Genomic DNA, 17,686 nt, shown 5'->3' with positions numbered 1-17,686 from the left:
ATCCAGCTCACAGGCCACTTGACACCATCTCTCCATGGCTTCCCATCAGGTTTGGGGATGGGGGGGTGACATGTGACTGTGGATGAGAGCACAGGTCTGCAAGTCAGTAGGTCTGAGCTCTGGTCCTGGCTTCACCACTCATCACTGTAAGGCTTTGGGGAAGACACTGGGTGATTCTGAGCCTCTGTCTTCTCCTCTCTAAAATGGGGGTAATTCCTATATTGTTCACCTTAAGTAGAATCATGGGCATTAAAACATCTTTGAAAGGGAAAGGAACTGTACCCATGGGCAGGATAAATGACTGATGTTGTCTTTAATTGTAACTGTTAGGCCTTCTTCCCAGACCGTGGTGCCAAGGCTGGCAATCTGACTGCCAAGTCTTGGAAAGCCTCTGAGGTGAGAATATTCGGGTTTATAACATTGGTCACGGTGGAATGGGAAGGAGTGCGAGCTTGGAGCAAGAGGCCTGGCATACAGTTCCGAATCTGCTACCACCCTGCTCTGTGGCTTCAGGCAAATTACTGCTCCTCCCTCAACTCTGTGTCCTCATTGTAGAGAGTAGCTGACGACTGTCAGGACCCCTGCACTATCTGCTGGGAAAGTACTCTGAGACTCCGTGCATACCCCTCGGCTGGCTGACTGGAGTCAGTCCCCTTCACTAGGCTCAGTGCCAAAGAGTTATGGGAAGGGGGCTGCCCACAAAAGCAGGAGGCGCTGTAGCTGGGGGGCTGCGGACAGCAGCAGCCCAGAGCAGGGGAGAGGCCACGATAGCAGACAAGGGCCTGGGTCAGAAGGCAGGTTGGGGGGTGGGGTGGGTACTAGCCCTGGCCCTCAAAACCACCCTCTGCCCCTTCTGCACCTCAGTTCCCAGCCCTGTAAAATGGGGATAACCAGGCCTGCCTGTAATCACTATGAGAACACGCAGAGACTGGAAACGGACTCAACAGGCAGGGCTGAGGGGTAATGCAACTTCTTATTTATTAATATATAACAACAAAAATGATAAAGCTCATATCTGCAACTGTTCAGATCTTTGTTATAAGGTCTTGGTCATTTTGTCTGGACTGGCCGTGACCTTCAGCTCCGGGGTCTGGGCTAGGAAGATGTTCCAGTGACCTGCATGGAGGAAAGAGGAAGAGTTGTGTGCGGGTGTGCAGTGTATGTATGTGTAAGGGTGTGTTTGTGGTGTGTGCGTGTGCATACGTGTGCACAACTGAGGCAGGGTGACTGGGGTGGGGAAAACTTGGGACGAGGAGGACCGAGTAGGCTGGGTTTGAAGCCCACAGAGGGGAAAGAGATGGGGACCCCATCCTACCCCCATAAGCCCAAAGGGTTCTGGCACAGGAGCCCACCTTCAACCTGACACCTGTTGGTGACCTCCCCTCTGTGACTTCCTCTCCACCCCCCTGGGTCCATCTTCCTCAGGGTGGTGGGGAGTAAGCTGGGGGCCTCTGTAGGAACGTGGTTAGGAGGTTTCAGTGGGAGAGGTTCCAGTAGAGGGACTACGCAGGACCAGGATTTAGGGGCTCAGAGTCCCCTCTGACAGGCCTGTCTCCCTCGCCCCAAGACTAGATCCAGCTGGCTCTGCTTCACCTTCCTGCTCCCGAGCTCTCGAGTGCCTGAGTTGGGAAATCTCTGGCCCAGACACCCACTGGATTCCTGTGCCGGGAACTGACGTCTGTGGCTGACAGCAACCCCCTCCCAGCACCAGCAGCCTGGAACTCCCCAGCTTCTAGCCTGACTCTCTTCCCAGGCCCCTGTCTTCGGCCCAGAGTCCCACCTTCGTGGGTGCCGGTGAGCAGCCGGAAGTTCTGCGCCTCTTTCTGGAAGTCTTGCTTCCTGACTTTCTTGATCTGAATTAAGTGGAAGATTCCTGAGGGCAAAGACAAGGGCATGAGCACGAAAGGGAGGGTGTGTGGTCAGTGAAATGGGGTGACTTAGACCCAGGACCGACCCAGTCACCTCCCTTCCTTCCCCTATTCTGACCAGACACCCAATCCTGAGGACTCAGTTTCCTAAATATTTTGAATCTGTTCACCCTATCCCCCAATGTCACCCTTCCCCTCTGGGCCCCATCGTGTCTTACCTGGGTCACTACCCTAGACTTCTGACCTTTAACCCCGCCTCTCATCTGTGATCCCGGCTGCAGACATTGGAAAACATGCCTGTTACCCTGTCACCCCCTCCTTCCATGACCCTGCTCCTCTCACCATCATCATCCTGTGCTCACACCCCTCACCTGTCAGCAATGCAGAGGGGCAAGGAGGGAAGGAGGGAGGGAGGGAGGGAGGGTGGGAAGCTGCCAGGCCTGTAGGGCCTAATCAGTCTTTTTTTTTCTGGACATAGAACATATGATAAAAATCAACAGGTGATTTGCTTCAGACACCAAAGCACTACAGGTGTCAGGGTTGTAGGCACCCTTTCCACTCAAGGCTCAGTTCACCCCATCCCTTGCCTGTGCTCCAGCCCTAACCAACTCCTTGAGGTCCCTGAAGGGGTCAAGCCTTCCCATTTGCCATCTCTTCTGCCAAACTCCATTTTCTGTTGCCACAGGTGAACTTCTCATCCTCCCAGCCTTACCTGGGAAGTCTTCCTGATTCTCCCTCCTCCCTTAAATAGTTATAATTTCCTCCTTGGGTTGCCCACACCTCTTGGCTTCTGTTTGTGATTGTTCCTATTTCTAATATGCTATCATTGTGTCTGTTCTTGCCTCCTCCACCAGACTGGGAATGGAGAGGACTCTTCTTGGGTTCCCTGAACCTGGCCCATATTAGGCATGCTGAAGGGGTGAATGAATGAATCCCTGGATGGATGGATAAGCAAATATATGAGTACCCTGTCTAGGCCAGGCCCTGAGGGGGAATGAGGTATTAGCTGGATCTCCTGATGTTTGTATCCCCCAGGGAGCTGGCCACAGGCACCACACATGGTGCTAAAGCCCTGAGCACTTGGGCTATGAGGTCGCGCCAGCTGTTGCCACCAGGGGCTGTGGCCAGAAAGAACAGATGTGACAGCAAGGCCTCTGCTAGGCCAGTACCACCCTCAAGAAAACCAAGAACTGGCCTTGCTTATGGGAATCCGGGTGGGATCCCGCCTAGGGGCACAGACTGCTCTGGTCCTGGGACTGAGCTCCAGGAAGCCAGGAATACCCAGCGCTGTGCTCAGGTCCCCCACCCCAGTGCCAGGGACAGAATATGGGAGAGACTTGCTCCAGAGGCCCAGGCTGCATCACAAGTATGAGATGAGGATGCATCCTGGTGCCCCAGCCTGCCACTGCACAAACCCCCAAACACAAATTGGAGAAGTGACTGGAAGAGAGAGGTCTCCATGCTGTCACGTGCAAAGCGTGATTGAAAGGTCTGGGCGTTTGGGCCTAGAAGCAAGAGCTTGTCTGAGGGTCATGGTTGTGAACGGTGAAGGGTGATCTTTTGACCTGTGAAGGGTGTGCCAGGCCTGAGAGTGGCTGGGCTCTGTGTGTCCCAGGCAGAGGTGTAGTGGTGGGTGAGTTCCAAGAGACAGGACAGGCTTGGCTTACTGAAGAACCTTCTCGAGCACAGCCATTCCCAGAATGGCAAGTGAACCACCTGTCTGGAGGTGAGGTGGGGCTGAGTGCAGTCAGGGGCTCGAGACCATCAGGGAGGTTAACAGAGGGACTTCCTTCCCTAGCTGGGGAGGAATTGAGAACCCTGAGGTCCCTTCTCCTCTTGAAATGCTAGAATTGAAAAATCCTTAACGCTAAGCCAGTTCTCTGCTTAGACTCTGAGCCTGGAGCTGGCCCCACTCTGGTGTGGTCTCAGCCCAGTTTTCAGCTCACTTTGTCTCCAGGTCAATTCTCCTCTTCTTCTCCTGGCCCCCAGGGCTGCTGTTTCCACTTGTCTGGGTGAGGAAACAGCAACAGTCTCCCACTGACAATCGGCCCTTGGGAGAGTTTGTTTTGACTTTCTCTGTCTGGGACAGGGAGGGAATGCGGGGTGTTGATGGGGTATTTCAGCCACCCAGGGGCTTAGGAGGTGATAGGGTGGGTAGGTTTGCTAGTGAGAGGGTGGCAGGGCCTGGCATTGAGAAATTGAGGAGTCCTCCCCACTTCTTCCTTTTCGCTGCACCCCTGGTAATGAGATTTGGCCTTGAGCTATGACTCTCCCATCTCTGCCATCCTGTGCCTTCCTCGGGTCCTTCCCTAAAAGCATAAGGTCACCTTTGTGGAGGTGGCACTGGGGACAGTAAGACCTGGGTTTGAATTTTTACTGTTTAAACTGTGTGATTTTGAGCAAGTCATTTTACCTCTCAGACTCAGTTTTCTTATCTGCAAAATGGGGAATTAACACAATACATACCCTTCCGGTTTCTTACGTCTGTGAACTGCTGACATTATACATAGTCCCTGCTACTCACCGGTCACAAAGCGCCGGACATATAAGCATGGGCTCTGGAGCCAGTTTGAGGCTGTCGCTGCAGTGTGCCCCTCTTGCCTTTTTACATGCTGTCCAGCCCAGGTCCACCCTCCATGAAGGTTTCCCTGACCAGCTCGACTCCCAGGGAGCTCCTGCAATCCAGGAGGGCCTGAGGACAGAGGCTTGGCCTGTTACTCTCTGTGGTGCCAGAGCAGGTGAGAGGAGGCCCAGCATAAACTTGCAACCCCACCTGTCCAGGGACTGATGGACTCCCAACGCTCAGAGCAACCATAAGGATTACTGAACCTCCCCCTCAGCCTCTGGTCAAGTCTCCCCCGTGCTCTTGCTTACACACTTCTGTGAATGGAACTTGCTCCCTCCCTTCCACTGCAGGAAGACTTCAGGTTGAGAAGGCACTTCCTCTCATTAACAGAAACGTGCTTCTCTGACATTCTAACCCAGCCAGTGAGGTGGGATGAGAAGGATGCAGACATTTTTAGCACCTACTATGGGTCGGTGGTGGTACCTATGTCATTTCACTTCAGCCTCTCAAGCCCCTTCTCTCCCATTCACAGGAGAGAAATTTGAGGCCCAGAGAGGTCAAGTGATTGCCCGAGGCCACACAGCTAAGAAATGGCAGAGCCGGGATTCAAACCTAGGTCTGTCTGATTCCAAAGCCCCTGCTTGTTGTTTTGACCCTTGTGGTCACTCAGAGCACAAATGCTCCCTCTGCCTGGGGCAGTCCTTCAGAGCCATGAAGCCAGCGGTCCTGTTCCCCTGAGTCTTCTCTTCTCCAGGCTGAACAGCTCCGCTTTCTTGGTCCATTCCTCCCACGACAGGGGGCAGAGTAGAGCAGGGAAAGAGCCGCATCTGACGTCACAAGACCTGGGCTCTAGCTCCTCCACTTACTGGCTGTGTGGCCTTGGGCCAGGTACTTCACCTCTCTGAGCCTCAGTTTCCTCATCTGTAAAATGGGGATAATAATACCTAACTCTCAGGATCGTTGAGGATCAAATGAAATGATGAATGTGAAAGCACTTTGTAAATTTCAAAGTGCTTCACACATTGGTTGTTATTATCATTGTCATCATTCTTATTATCATTCCCTCTTCCGCCCCCCATCCCCTCCACCTCCCCACTGCCAGCCAACCACATCAGTAGAGAAAAGTGACCTTAGAACTAATTCCCAGTTAAAGGTTTAATTTGTTTTACTTTACCCAGGGGATTTACATTTAACAAGAAGAGCCCCAAAGCTGAACTCTCAGCAATTCCCTTCTCTTAACCTTCAGTTGGTGATAGAAGCAGCCTGCTGAACAGGGTAAGTTTCTCACAGAATGAGAAATATGTTGGCTTACCGTAGAGGGATAGGATCCACCATAAAGGAAAGGCTAGATGAGACTGGCCTTGAGGATTTGAGGGAGCTGTGAGGGCCCTCCTGCCTGAAAAGATCTCTCCTCCCAGTCTGCTGAAATTCTACCAATGGACAGCTCTTTGGTTCATCGGGGTAGGCATTACTCTGTCCTGGCTCCTCACAAAGTGTAACAACCCCTTTCCCCCAGGAGAGGGAGCACTTCAAGGCTCTGGCATCTCAGAGTGGGCGAGAGTATCACAACTGTCAGAGTCACTGTCTCCCTCTATCTTGGAATCTGGGACTCAGAGCTGGAAGATGACCTGAGGCAGGTCTTCTTGGGCCAGAGGCACTTAATCAATTCCCTAACACCCCTGGGAGGGGGTGGCTGGAGCACAGGAAGGGGGACAGGCCAGAGTGGGAATGGACCAGTGCTCACCTTTCACCAGCTTCCAGAGGTAGATCTCCACCTGCTCAGAGGCCTCACGCTCGAGGGCAAAGCGACGCAGGTTGTCCGGGCTTGGGGATACTGACGTGTGAACGAGAACTCGACCTGGCGCCTTCGGACACTTGGTGGCACTGATCTCACTGTGGCCCGAGTCTGCCTTGTCCTCTGGGAGAGACAAGGAGCTGTGAACGTTCTGTCTCCCCACTCCTGGTACCACTGGGGGACCACTGGGGCTGACATCTCCCTCAGGGTCATTAGGGTCCTTGGGAAAGTTCTGGTGCCCCTGGGAAGACAAGGAGATTTCTGGGAACAGAGAGGGGGCCTCTCCCCTAGTCTCCTCCCATTGATTAGCCTGTCAGAAAGCTTCTCACCCTTCAGGGCCCAGCTCACCTTCCACCTCCTCCAGGCAGCCCACCTGGAACAGCTTAGTTCACCCTATATCCTCCCACCTATAGCTGTTAACCCTTCTTGCTTATGCCTCTCACTCATGCCCTTAGTTCCATGCTGCCTTGCATTGCCTTGTAGTTGTTTCATTTGGGTATGTTTTCTCTCTAAAATAAACCCACAGGGGGAAAGGCAGGAATCCTGTTCTTCAAGTCTTTTGAGTCACTCACATCACCAAACACAGGCTCACAATGAACAGAAGGAAAGGTTTGGGAGAGGTTGAGGAGCTGATGGCAGTAATGACGATGGAGTGTCACACGGGACAGGTGGTGATAACCGTGATGATGGCGACTGTAGTGGTGGGGGGGGTGGGGGTGGTGGTAATGTTTGTTTCTGGATCCTGCAAATTGGATCCAATCATAAAGCCTTGACATGTTGGAATTTAAAGGACATTCCAAGAACTTTCCATGTATCAATACTCCCTGATTGTCTTTCAGGGAATGAAGGACTAAATCCCTACACATCTCCCCACCTTCTAGACTCTTACTAATTATGAAGACCTTTGAGGTGTCCAGCTAAAAGCTATAAGCTGTCTCAATATCTTTAAGGGGAAATGGAGTAGGATCTGAGGGTAAGCCCAAGACTACGTGTGTTTGTGAAGGAGCCCAGCAACAAGCCCCAGCCATTCTCATAGAGAGTTCAAGAGAATTCCTGGGCGGTTCAGTGGTTAGGACTCTGTGTTTTCACTGTTGAGGGCCTGGGTTCAACTCTTGGTTGGGGAACTAAGATCCTACAAACTGTGCAGTGCAGCAAAAAAAAGAGAAAGAGAAATGTATTTTAAAATAAATAAAGAAAAAAAAAAGGAATTCCCTGGCTGTCCAGTGGTTAAGACTCCACACTTCCACTGCTGTGGGCCTGGGTTTGATCCCTGGTTGGAGAACTAAGATTTTGCAAGCTGCATGCATGGCCAAATAAATAAAGAGAATTCAAGTTGAACCCTCATCCATCATGCCATCATGCTTCTCTCTCACCTTGCCCCTAGTGTTTATTAATCTATAAGTGATTGTTATCCCTTATGTCTTGGTTTTGATTTGCAATTCATAAAGCACTTTCATCAATTCTATGTCTAAGGCTCAGAAAGGTAAAGTAAGCTGTCCTTGGCTAGAAGAGTAAGTTAGGGAGATAAGTATGTCAGGGAGCAAACCCATGCAAACTCACATCTCCTGACAGCAAATTCTGGGGCAGGTGGAGACTTAGGATAATCACAGCCACTCCGATATCTCATTTGTGAAATGACTGAGATGGAAGAATTAAGTAAGCTCTGAAATCATAGTACAATACTGGGTGCACAGTCGGTTCTCACGTTTCCTTCCTCTGTTTCTTCCCCGTTCTTCTCCTTTCAGCTTTGTAGCCAGCCCTGTCAGAGATGTGACCAGGACAGCGCCTTCAACCCCACCTGCCTTCCTTCCAGGCTTGAGGGAACGGGCCCGCCCCTTACAACAACTCCTGCTGACAGTCACAGGCTGCTCTTCTCAATGAGATGCTCTGACGTTTTTTCCTGCACAGCCATTAATCCTACGGTCACTGTTGAAAGAACTCAGCCGGCAACTCTGGAAGCCTGACTTCTAGAAGCTTTGTTACCCCCACCCTCTGCCCTTTCCTCCCACCCTTAGCTTTTAAAACCTTCCTGCTTATGCCTTCCACTCATGCCCTTAATCCCACACTGCCCTGTGTGGCCTTAGAACTGCTCGGCTGTGTTTTCTCTCTAAAATAGACCCATAAGGTCAAGGGAAGGAATCAAGTCTTTTGAGTGACTCATACCACCAAACACAGGCTCACAATGAACACACACAGAAGGGAAGGCTTGGGAGAGGTTGAGGTGATGGTGGCAGTAATGACGATGGTGAGTGTGATACGGGAGAGGTTTTGGAAGGACTTCTTTCCAGCTTCATTGCTCCTTTGTTGTGTGACTTAGGAAAGTCCCTTCCCTTCTCTGGGTCTCAGTTTTCCCATATGTTGATGAGGACGGAAAGAAGACAACAGTGATCAAGAGTATTGTCTTTGTGGGGATTCCCTGGCAGTCCAAGTGGTTATCACTTGGCTCTTTCACTGCTGTGGCCTGAGTTCAATCCCTGGTCGGGAAACTAAGATACAGCAAGCCTCATGGCATGGCCGAAAAAAAAAAAGGAGAGCATTGTCTTTGGAATAAGACAGACAGGGTTCATATCCCAACTCTGTCACTTACAGTTTTGGGACCTGGGACAAGGTATTTATCTTCTCATTCTGTAAAATGGAGATGAAGATGACCACCCTGTCCATTGTCGTGAGGATTGCATGAACTCATGCAAAATACCTATGTGGCACATGATAAGTACTCATTCCTCTTAAAAGGAGGTTCAAAAGGGAGGGGATATATGTATACCTATGGGTGATTCATGTTGAGGTTTGACAGAAAACAACAAAATTCTGTAAAGCAATTATCCTTCAATAAAAGAATAAATTAATTAAAAAAAAAAGTCCTAAAAAATAGCCTAAGATTTTATGACTTCACTGAATCCAGGACATTACTTGATTCTGTGTGTGCCTGAGAGCCTTTGGATCTGTAGCACTAGATGGTTCTGTAAGTCTCGTATTATGAGTTGGGCATTTCTCACTGCCATGTTTCCAGCATTCTGTGCATCTAAAAGCCCCTGAACCCCCTGACTCTGAGTCCATGCCCCATCTATCCATGCCCACAGGAGACGTTCTACGTGTCTGTGCCCTGGGGAGAGAGACCTAGGCCTTGCTCTAGCCAGTGCCCTCCCTGCCCCCAGGCTCTCTTTGTACCTGGACAAATCTTGCAGCACTTCCCGGCTACTTTCTCAGGGTGATGGCAGGGGTACGCAGTGGGGCAGATCACCCGCTGGCAGTCCTGGCGGCCATCCTGACAGGTGCACAGGATGCAGGGCAGGGGTCCGAAGGAGCGGAAGGCCGGGTGCCACACCTCCCCGTGGGAGTATGTCTTCCCACCATGCACACAGGCTGGGCCAAGGAAGGCAGGAAGGGAGGAGAGTCAGTACCTTGGGCTTGGGACAGAGTCCAATAGTGGTGAGGGTAGGTCCCTGGGGTGTCCCTGCTTCACCAGTCTGGCCCAGCCACACTGCTTGTAGAGGCCAGGGAATAAACCAGTCCCCTGTCCCTGACATTCCCCATCTCAGCACTCAGGGCAGAGGTGGGACCGGTAAGTTCTTGTTGAAGATGAAGAGTCCTCCCTGCCTGTCATGGGCACCCATGATGAAGTGTGGAGAGGGCTGGCCTGATGGTAGGAGACCTGTGCTATCAATACCTGGCCATGCGAGCGTGGGCAGGTCCCGTGTGTTTTCACAGCCTCAGTGTCCCATCTGTCAGAGAGGGGCTGGACGGATGCCACTGTGGCTCCTCCCACTCCACCAATCAGGGTGACATGCAGTGAGGTCTCTCTCCCCATCTGCTGCCACAGTTGTCTCCTTGACCTGCTTCCGTGATCCATCCCAACCATCCTCCTGCAGCCCAGCTCTGCTTCCCTCTTCCTTCATCAAAACCTTTCCCTCAATACCTCCTTATCTTGTAATAATTGATTTACATGCTTGTCTCCCCTACTAGTCTATGAGTCCCTTGAGGAAAGGGACCATTTTCATCTCTCTCTTCTCTGCGTCTCAATTCCCAGCAAAATCATACTCAAAGGAAGATTGTTATATGGCTTGTAGTCCTAGTTTCAGAACAGGTTCTGTCTTTAACTCAATACTCTGAACCTCAGTGTCCTCATCTGTCAGATGGAAGTTTAGATCTAATGTTCTATGAGTCTACCAGCCCATGGCCAAGTTGAGACTGGGGAACCATGGGGTGGAGGTGCAGGGATGGGAAGTAGGAGCAGACAGGGGCCCCGTTTCCCACCTCAGGGTCTGCAGAGGCTCCGGTTCCCACCTTTCTTATGTTTTTCCTTCAGAACAATCTTGACTGTGGTGCTGCCTGCCTCCTTTGGTCGGAAGTGGCGAGGGATGAAGCCCAGAGAGGCGCTGGGCCCAGTGGGGGACGGGGTGCTCAGGTCTCTCTTTCTCCCGCTGTCCCCTGAACACAGATCCTGGGAATGTTTCTGCAAAGGGCAGGAAAGATGAAGATCACTGATGGGCCTCTGCCAGTGCAGAAGCAGAAAAACAGGCTGCAGTGAGAGGCCTGAGGTGGCTCTTGTGACGGCATAGGCTCTGGGCAGAAGGAAGGTCTGATAGGGTCAAAGACATTCCCAGGCAATGCATCTTTGAAGACTCTCGGAGGTCAGTGGTTTGGAAGTCCAGCCTCCACCGAGCCCTTCTTCAGCTGGCAGCGCCAGAACCTTGGGGCTGAAGAGTGAGCAGAGGGGGCTGAGGTCTTGATCTGGAAGGTGCAAGTGATCAGGGACCCCAAGAACTTAATATTTAAGAAATGGAGTGAGGATGAGCGTCAGGAAATTCTTTGTCTGAGAAGATTTAGGTGACGGGACAGGGGATGGACCTCCAAAGATCCCACCTGACTGCAGAATCCCCCAGATGAGAGGACTGAGAGATGATGGATCTTAGGAGCCCCTTTTCTGAATCCAACACCCCAAGACCCTACACCTCCAGATCAGGTCTTGAGAGGGTTGGCGATGAAAGCAAAGGGTATGTGTGACGGCCATGAAGCACAGCAGGAGCTTCCTGATCCAAAAATTGGGGATTGAGAACAAAGCAAATGGGCTGGGGGCAGGGGTGGAATTTATCACCCCCTCACTGACACTGAGTCACATTCCTTCTTCTGCAGCCCCTTCCTGACTGTACAGTCTCTGAGACAGTCCTTCAATGTCTGTACTAAGCCCACAGGAATTCCCAGAGTGAAAACTATGTTCCAGCCCCAAGCATGGGCCCAGGAACACAGGAGGTACCCAGGAAATATTTGTCAAGTAAAATAGAGGCAAGAAGGAATTGAAGAGCCCAACACCCCTATATGACTTACCCACATCATCCAGCTGAGTTCAGTGAATAGCTGGAACTACTTACTGGAACTAAGTCTGGTGGGTTTCACTTAGCTGCCTCCTATGACAAGGACAGGGGCTTCCCAGGTGGCACTAGTGGTAAAGAACCTGCCTGCCAATGCAGGAGACATAAGACGTGCAGGTTCAATCCCTGGGTCAGGAGGATCCCTGGAGGAGGGCACAGGAACTCCAGTATTCTTGCCTGGAGAATCCCAAGGACAGAGGAGCGTGGCAGGCTACAGTCCACGGGGTCGCAAAGACTTGGACACAGCTGAAGCGACAGCACATGCGCACGCATGGTAGGGGCGGGGAGGGAGGTGGGTGGCATGGTCAAGGACCCTCTAGGGAAGACCTAGCCTGGAAAGGGGGTGAGTTGGCAGAGGAGAAGGGAGGCTCGTTAGTTCAGACCTCTGGGGAGTCTCTGGGGAGGGAAGTCCCACTTCGACTGCCCCAGGGTCCAGGTGATCCAGGCGGAAAGCGCAGGTGGAGCTGTTCACAGGGTAGGCATGGACAGGAAGGTGAGTCAGGGTGTGAGCCCATTCTCCCAGCTCTTTTCTTTCTGACCAGAGTCAGGCAGTTTAGCTCATCTGAACGCTAGACCAAGATGGAGAGGGGTCAAGACGGAGCCAGAAACGTGAGGTAGCCCCAGACAGAGAACTGGAACCTTAGGAGCGGGATGGAAGGCTGGCCTAAGTCAGAGGCCACTCCCTCTGAAGACATGCTGCCCAGAGGTGGCCTGAATAAGGACAGACACAGGCTCCGGACAGGACAGTGTCAGAATTTTCCAGGAGGGAAATCAGGACGCTTGAGGCCTGCTTCTGCCCTGTGTGGAGTTTTTTTTTCCCCCAGACCCCTCCTTCCTCACCAGCCACTGTGGGAGCTGGAATGGAAGTCTAAAGAGGAGCCTGGAACCTGGTGGTGGCTAATGGAACCGACCTAGGGGACAAATGAGACATGAAGGCAATAGCTGGGATTGCCTGCTCCACAGTCAAGGAGATTCAGGCCCAGGAGACCAGCCCCCTCGCCCCCCTCCCCACCTGCTCCATAAAGCTGTGCGCTCACCACCCCTTGGTGTGACTGTGTGGTGTCCTCTTCAGCCGACTTCTCACTGGACCCATCTAGAAACCCAAAGGGAAGTCCAGTGAGCCTCCACCTCCTCAGCCTTCCTGGCTGGAGCCCTGTGGGCCTCCCCACCTCTAGGCTCTACCCCTCCAAAGCCTGGCACTACTCCTGCAGCCCCATACCAGTAGTTCCCTTGGCCCCATGGGTATTTATTCCTACTTCTCATTACACGTCTCCTCACCTTTGGGTTGATGAAATCCCTACAACTGAATTGCAGACTGTATCTCCACATTGGCCTCTTGGTCACTTAAGACTGAACCCCTTGGCTAGGCCAGAGCGTGTCATTCAGTGCTCGTCTCAGATGGTGTAGGGGCTGCGAATCCCACCCCCACAGCCTGCTTAGCTGCGGTCCCCCAGCAGCCTCTCAGCCCAGCCATACCTGAAGTCACCAGGCTTGGCTTACACTATACGCTCCCTTGCTGTCCTTAGTCTCTCTGTCCCTCCCACTGGAACAGCCTAGGACTCCTCCACCCCTACCTGTCTGGGCCCCAGCACTCAAAACCCTGTGAAGTCCTACAACTTCCTAGGGCCCCCCTACCGCTGCCTCACATACAGTCTGGCTGCCACTGAGCAGTCTGGATTCAAAGACCCAGAACACGGGAATCAGACTGCTTGCTAGAAATCACCAAGCGCACTCACTCAGTGCATGCACAGCACAGCTGAGGCCCACAGAAGGGAAGGAATCTGCAGGAATTCACTGGAAGAACCAGAACTAAACTGGTTTCTGGTCTAGTGCTCTTCCACAATGCCAACATCTGGGCAAGCATTCCATGGTGGAGTACTGCCCTCCTCGAGGTCTGCCTCCTCCAGGAAGCTTTCCTGGACTACCTCAGCCCACAGGGAACAATCTGGCCATCCATGCATTTCATTTTGCCCAAGCTGCTTGCCCTGCACTCGCCACTGTGTTGCCTGTCTCTGTTCCGTACACAGATGCTACCTGGATTCTGCTTGACACAGGGGCTTGGAGCCCCAGTAAACCCAGGCCTGTGCCCAGCTCTGCGATGAGGAAGACAGGAAGAGACATGGTCTCTGCTCTACACACCCCTCTCCTGTGCCTCTTCGGATCCTCTTGGCCTCATCTGACAGCAGGCATTTTATCCCCTCACTGCAGGCACTGCAGCAGCACCCTCTTCACATGGACTGTAGCCAGCTTCCTTCAGACTCAATCTGGCAGCAGGTGCCCTCAGGCCACGCCTCCTCCATGTCTCCGCCCCCATGTCTTATCTCCCCCTCCACCACCACTCCCTCTCCCATTCCCAGGATAGCCCAACACAGTGGGGAGTGGGAGGGAATGACCCTGCCTTGGGGTGAATCTTTGACCAGTGGGAGTTGGTGGCTGGTGGACCGATTCCTCCTCTCCCTCTGTCACCTCCAGACCTTTCTGAGGAGCAGAAGGCTACTTGGAGCAATAGGTCACGCTTGATGTCAAGTCAAGGCCAGCTCCCCAACACATTCCTCTGCTGTTGTTCCCTCCCTCCCTGCTTCACTTTCTGTCCCTTCCTTCCTGCTCCCTGGGATTATAACACAAATACTGCACATCAGCGTCTGGCACAGGCTCAGCTGTCTGAGGGGTGCAGCTAAGCCACCACCCTGAGGAAAGAAGGGGCTGGGTGACCCCTGAGGGTCCCCTGAACAGTCCATGGCTAGGTCCCTGTGCTGGGTGGGTGCACACTGCCAGATGTAGGGACAGACTCACCTTTGCAGGCCTGGCAGCAGGAGGCGGGCAGCGGGAGGGGTGCTGGGCAGCCTGGTTCTGGGCAGGTCATGAGGCCGCAGTAGATCTGGCCCTCCTGACAGACAGAGCACACAGGAGCTGGGAGATGACCTCTGCTGAGGACCAGCCTTGGGGCTGGGATAGCCCCCGCTCTGGTGGTCCATGGCTGGAGGTCTCCTCTGAGGTGGGCAGAGGGGAGCAGCACAGTGTCCAGGGCAAGGCCCAGGCAGCTCAGAGGAGGGCCCTGCACCTTTCCCACTCACTCCAGGCCCCAAGGTAACAGTTATCCTTCAGCTTCTGAGCCTTTTCATACCCAGGCCCTTCCTAGGCTCTCACAGCAACCTAGTGAGGTGAGATTTTCCCAACCTACAGATGGGAAGGGACTATGGAGGGGCCTGAACCCCCTGAAGTCAGAGACGCAGCCAGGCAGAATGTTTCAGGCTCTTCCTCCTGCTGTCAATGTCCTTCTCCCCTGGCCTAGGACAGGGAGCCCAGCATAGATGAGCAGGACGAGTGCATGTCTCCTTGAGCTCATCTTGCTCTTATGCAAACTCTAGGTCCCCAACTTCAGGACCCAGCCTGGAAAGGCAAGACTGCAGCAGAAAGGGCCTTCTGGGAGTCAGGAGGCCAGATGACCTTTGGTGAGTCACTTCTCTGGGCCTCAGCTTCTTCATCTGTGAAACGGGGGCACTTCCATCTGGGTTGTGAAATCAAATGAGGGAACGGTTATGAAAACCCTTTTTAAACTGAAAGGCACAATATGTCCCTGGGAGGGAGTGAGATTACTTCGAATCCTTCCCCTATTCCTTTTCCAGTGAGTCTCAGAAGTGAGGATTCCGATCCTTCAAACAAGTCCCATATAAACAGGGATGAGAAGAAAGAAGGGGAGACCCAAGTATCCAGGGGGAGGGGACAAGGGATCACAAGAATGCATGTACCACGTTCCCCCACCATGAGTCCTCTCTTCCCACAGCCCCCTCTTCATCCACGTGCAGCACAGTACAGGTGAAAGAGTGTGGGTTTGGAGCCATGTGGCCCTGCGTCTGAGTTCTGAGTATGCCACTTAACTAGCTGTGTGTGTGTGTGTGTGATGTCTGATTTTTCGTGACACCATGGACTATAGACCACCAGGCTCCTCTGTCCATGGGATTCTCCAGGCAAGAATACTGGAGTGGGTTGCCATTTCCTACTCCGGGTAATCTTCCCAACTGAGGGATCAAACCCACGTCTCTTGTGTCTCCTGCATTAGCAGGCAGATTCTTTACTGCTGTGCCACCTGGGAAGTCATGTGACCCTAGGCCAATCGTTTAATTGCTCTGAGCCTCAGTTTTCTTATCTATAAAATATGATTAGTGATAGCCTTCTCATAGGGCCATTGGGACACTGTGTATAAACATAAGGCATTTCCTAGTAGGTACAGTGCCCTAGTTTACTTCAAGAGGCCCAGGCCTTGCAAAAATAACCACTGTCTAGGTTGATTTTTAAGTGGTCCCTTTTATTATAAGTTGTTTGCTCTGCAGCACAGATACCTTGGAATTTAGACTCAGAGTGATGGGATCCTCTCACTGAAAAGATGGGAGACAGATCCGAGAGAGATGACTGTCTCTAACGGTCACGCATGGGACGGTGGCAGAGCCAGAGCTGAAACTTGGGTGCCTGACACCTAGAATGGACCTCTTACCCTCTCGTCACTGCTGAATTGATGATTATTTAATGAGAGGACCTCGGAGATCACCTTGTTAGACTCCTGGGTGTGCATGCATGTGTGCTTAGTCATGTCCAACTCTGTGCAACTCTACAGACTGTAGCCAGCAGGCTCCTCTGTCCGTGGGATTCTCCAGGCAAGAATGCTGGAGTTGGTTGCCATGCGCTCCTCCAGACTACCTTCCCGGCCTCATGTCTCTTATGTCTTCTGCATTGGCAGGCAGTTTCTTTACCTCTAGCACCATCAGGGAAACCTAGACCCCCTTACACACTCAGAAGAACTGAGGCTCAGAGAAGTTTGCTGGGGAGGTGGTAGGGAAATTGAGACAGCAGGGCTTTCTCCCACCCCAGTGCACAGATGCACTAAGCCCAAGGGTGAGGATGACATACTGAAGGCCACCTACAAATGTGCAGCAGGGCCACGCCTGGAACCCCCGAGGCAGAGGGGAAGACTTTCCAGCTCAGGTCCTGCTTGACTTCAGTCTCTGTCTCCTGATAACACTGCTGGTTCAGCTCTGCCTGACCTGACCCTAGGCCCAGCTCTGACCAAAGCAGGGGGAGTTTAATTAACTTCAGATTAAATTACATTTACTACAAACAGTCTGGCCCTGTCTCTGCACCCCAGGATTGATCACTGATCATTCGTTCATTCATGCTATGTGCCAGGCCCTGAGCTGGGGGCCCTGCAGGATACAGAAATGAGTTGAGTATATCTCCTGCCCTCAAGGAGTGCAGTCTACAGAGGACACAGAAATGGCCAGGGTCAGTGCGAGGTGACCAGGCAGCTCAGAAGGACGTGGAAGCCCTGAGCAGGAGGTTCCCACCCACAGATGTTCCCTTCCCTGGAGCCCATTCATTCTCATGCCCTTTGACCAGGAGGGACAATCCCCCGGGGCCCAGACCACTGGCCTACATGAGAGGGGTGTCGAAGTTCTTACGGTACAGCTGCAGAGGACACACTGGTTGGGCAGATGGGAGGGGAGCAGCTCGTGAGCACTGAAGATCTCTCCGTGTTGGTACGTGGTCCCATTATGCTGGCAGGACCTTGGTGGGGCCCGGAGCCCAGAAGGGGTATGAGGTTCTGTAGGTGGGGAGGGGAAGGAGGAAGAAGAAAATGGTCTAGAGCTTTATCAGAACTAACTGGGCCACTTCTCTGAAATGTTTGTATCTTATCCCTTGTTGTCATTTAAACCAAGTTCTGGCCTCAGCCCTCCCAGCCAGACCTCATATTGATGAACCAAGAGGAACCCTGACATTCCTCTCTGACCATGTCACTCCCTCCCATGGCCTTTAAGCCCCTGAGTGTCAGCGGTGGCTCTGATTGCAGCAATAAGGCAAGGTCAGAAGCCTCAGCTCCACTGAGTGCCACTCAGTTTAGACCTGTGCTAGTTCACTCAACATTCAGTAAGCATCCATGGAGCACTTGCTACTGCCAGGCACTGTTCTAGGTTCTGGGGATACAGAAGTGAACAAGACAAGGTTCCGTATGGAGTTTCATCCTTGTGGAGTTCACTCGTGTGATCTGGACTGTGCCTGATCTTGGAGTGAGTGCCTTCCACTCCCTGGCCACCAG

General features: G+C 52.6%; 1 protein-coding gene across 3 annotated transcripts in view; it reads right to left on the bottom strand.

Annotated features, from left to right (window-relative positions):
- Positions 1-954: 954 nt before the first annotated feature.
- Positions 955-17,686, bottom strand: part of CHRDL2 (chordin like 2) — a 34,101-nt gene continuing 17,369 nt past the window's right edge. Inside the window, exons 4-12 of one of the 3 annotated variants that reach the window (XM_005903220.3) lie at positions 17,052-17,194; positions 14,392-14,485; positions 12,636-12,691; positions 10,514-10,682; positions 9,398-9,592; positions 6,179-6,352; positions 5,301-5,355; positions 1,781-1,873; positions 955-1,116 (exon numbers count right to left, since the gene is read on the bottom strand). In XM_005903220.3, the coding sequence (XP_005903282.1) occupies positions 1,026-1,116; positions 1,781-1,873; positions 5,301-5,355; positions 6,179-6,352; positions 9,398-9,592; positions 10,514-10,682; positions 12,636-12,691; positions 14,392-14,485; positions 17,052-17,194 (1,070 nt within the window). In that variant the 3' untranslated portion in view covers positions 955-1,025. The remainder of the gene's footprint in view (positions 1,117-1,780; positions 1,874-5,300; positions 5,356-6,178; positions 6,353-9,397; positions 9,593-10,513; positions 10,683-12,635; positions 12,692-14,391; positions 14,486-17,051; positions 17,195-17,686) is intronic. The other 2 variants (XM_070383722.1, XM_005903221.3) reach the window with 2 other exon arrangements.

This window comes from Bos mutus, chromosome 15, assembly GCF_027580195.1.
Source record: "Bos mutus isolate GX-2022 chromosome 15, NWIPB_WYAK_1.1, whole genome shotgun sequence".
Classification (NCBI taxonomy): domain Eukaryota; kingdom Metazoa; phylum Chordata; class Mammalia; order Artiodactyla; family Bovidae; genus Bos; species Bos mutus.
Note: the sequence above shows the minus strand (reverse complement) of the source record. Positions and strands in the feature narration are given on the sequence as shown.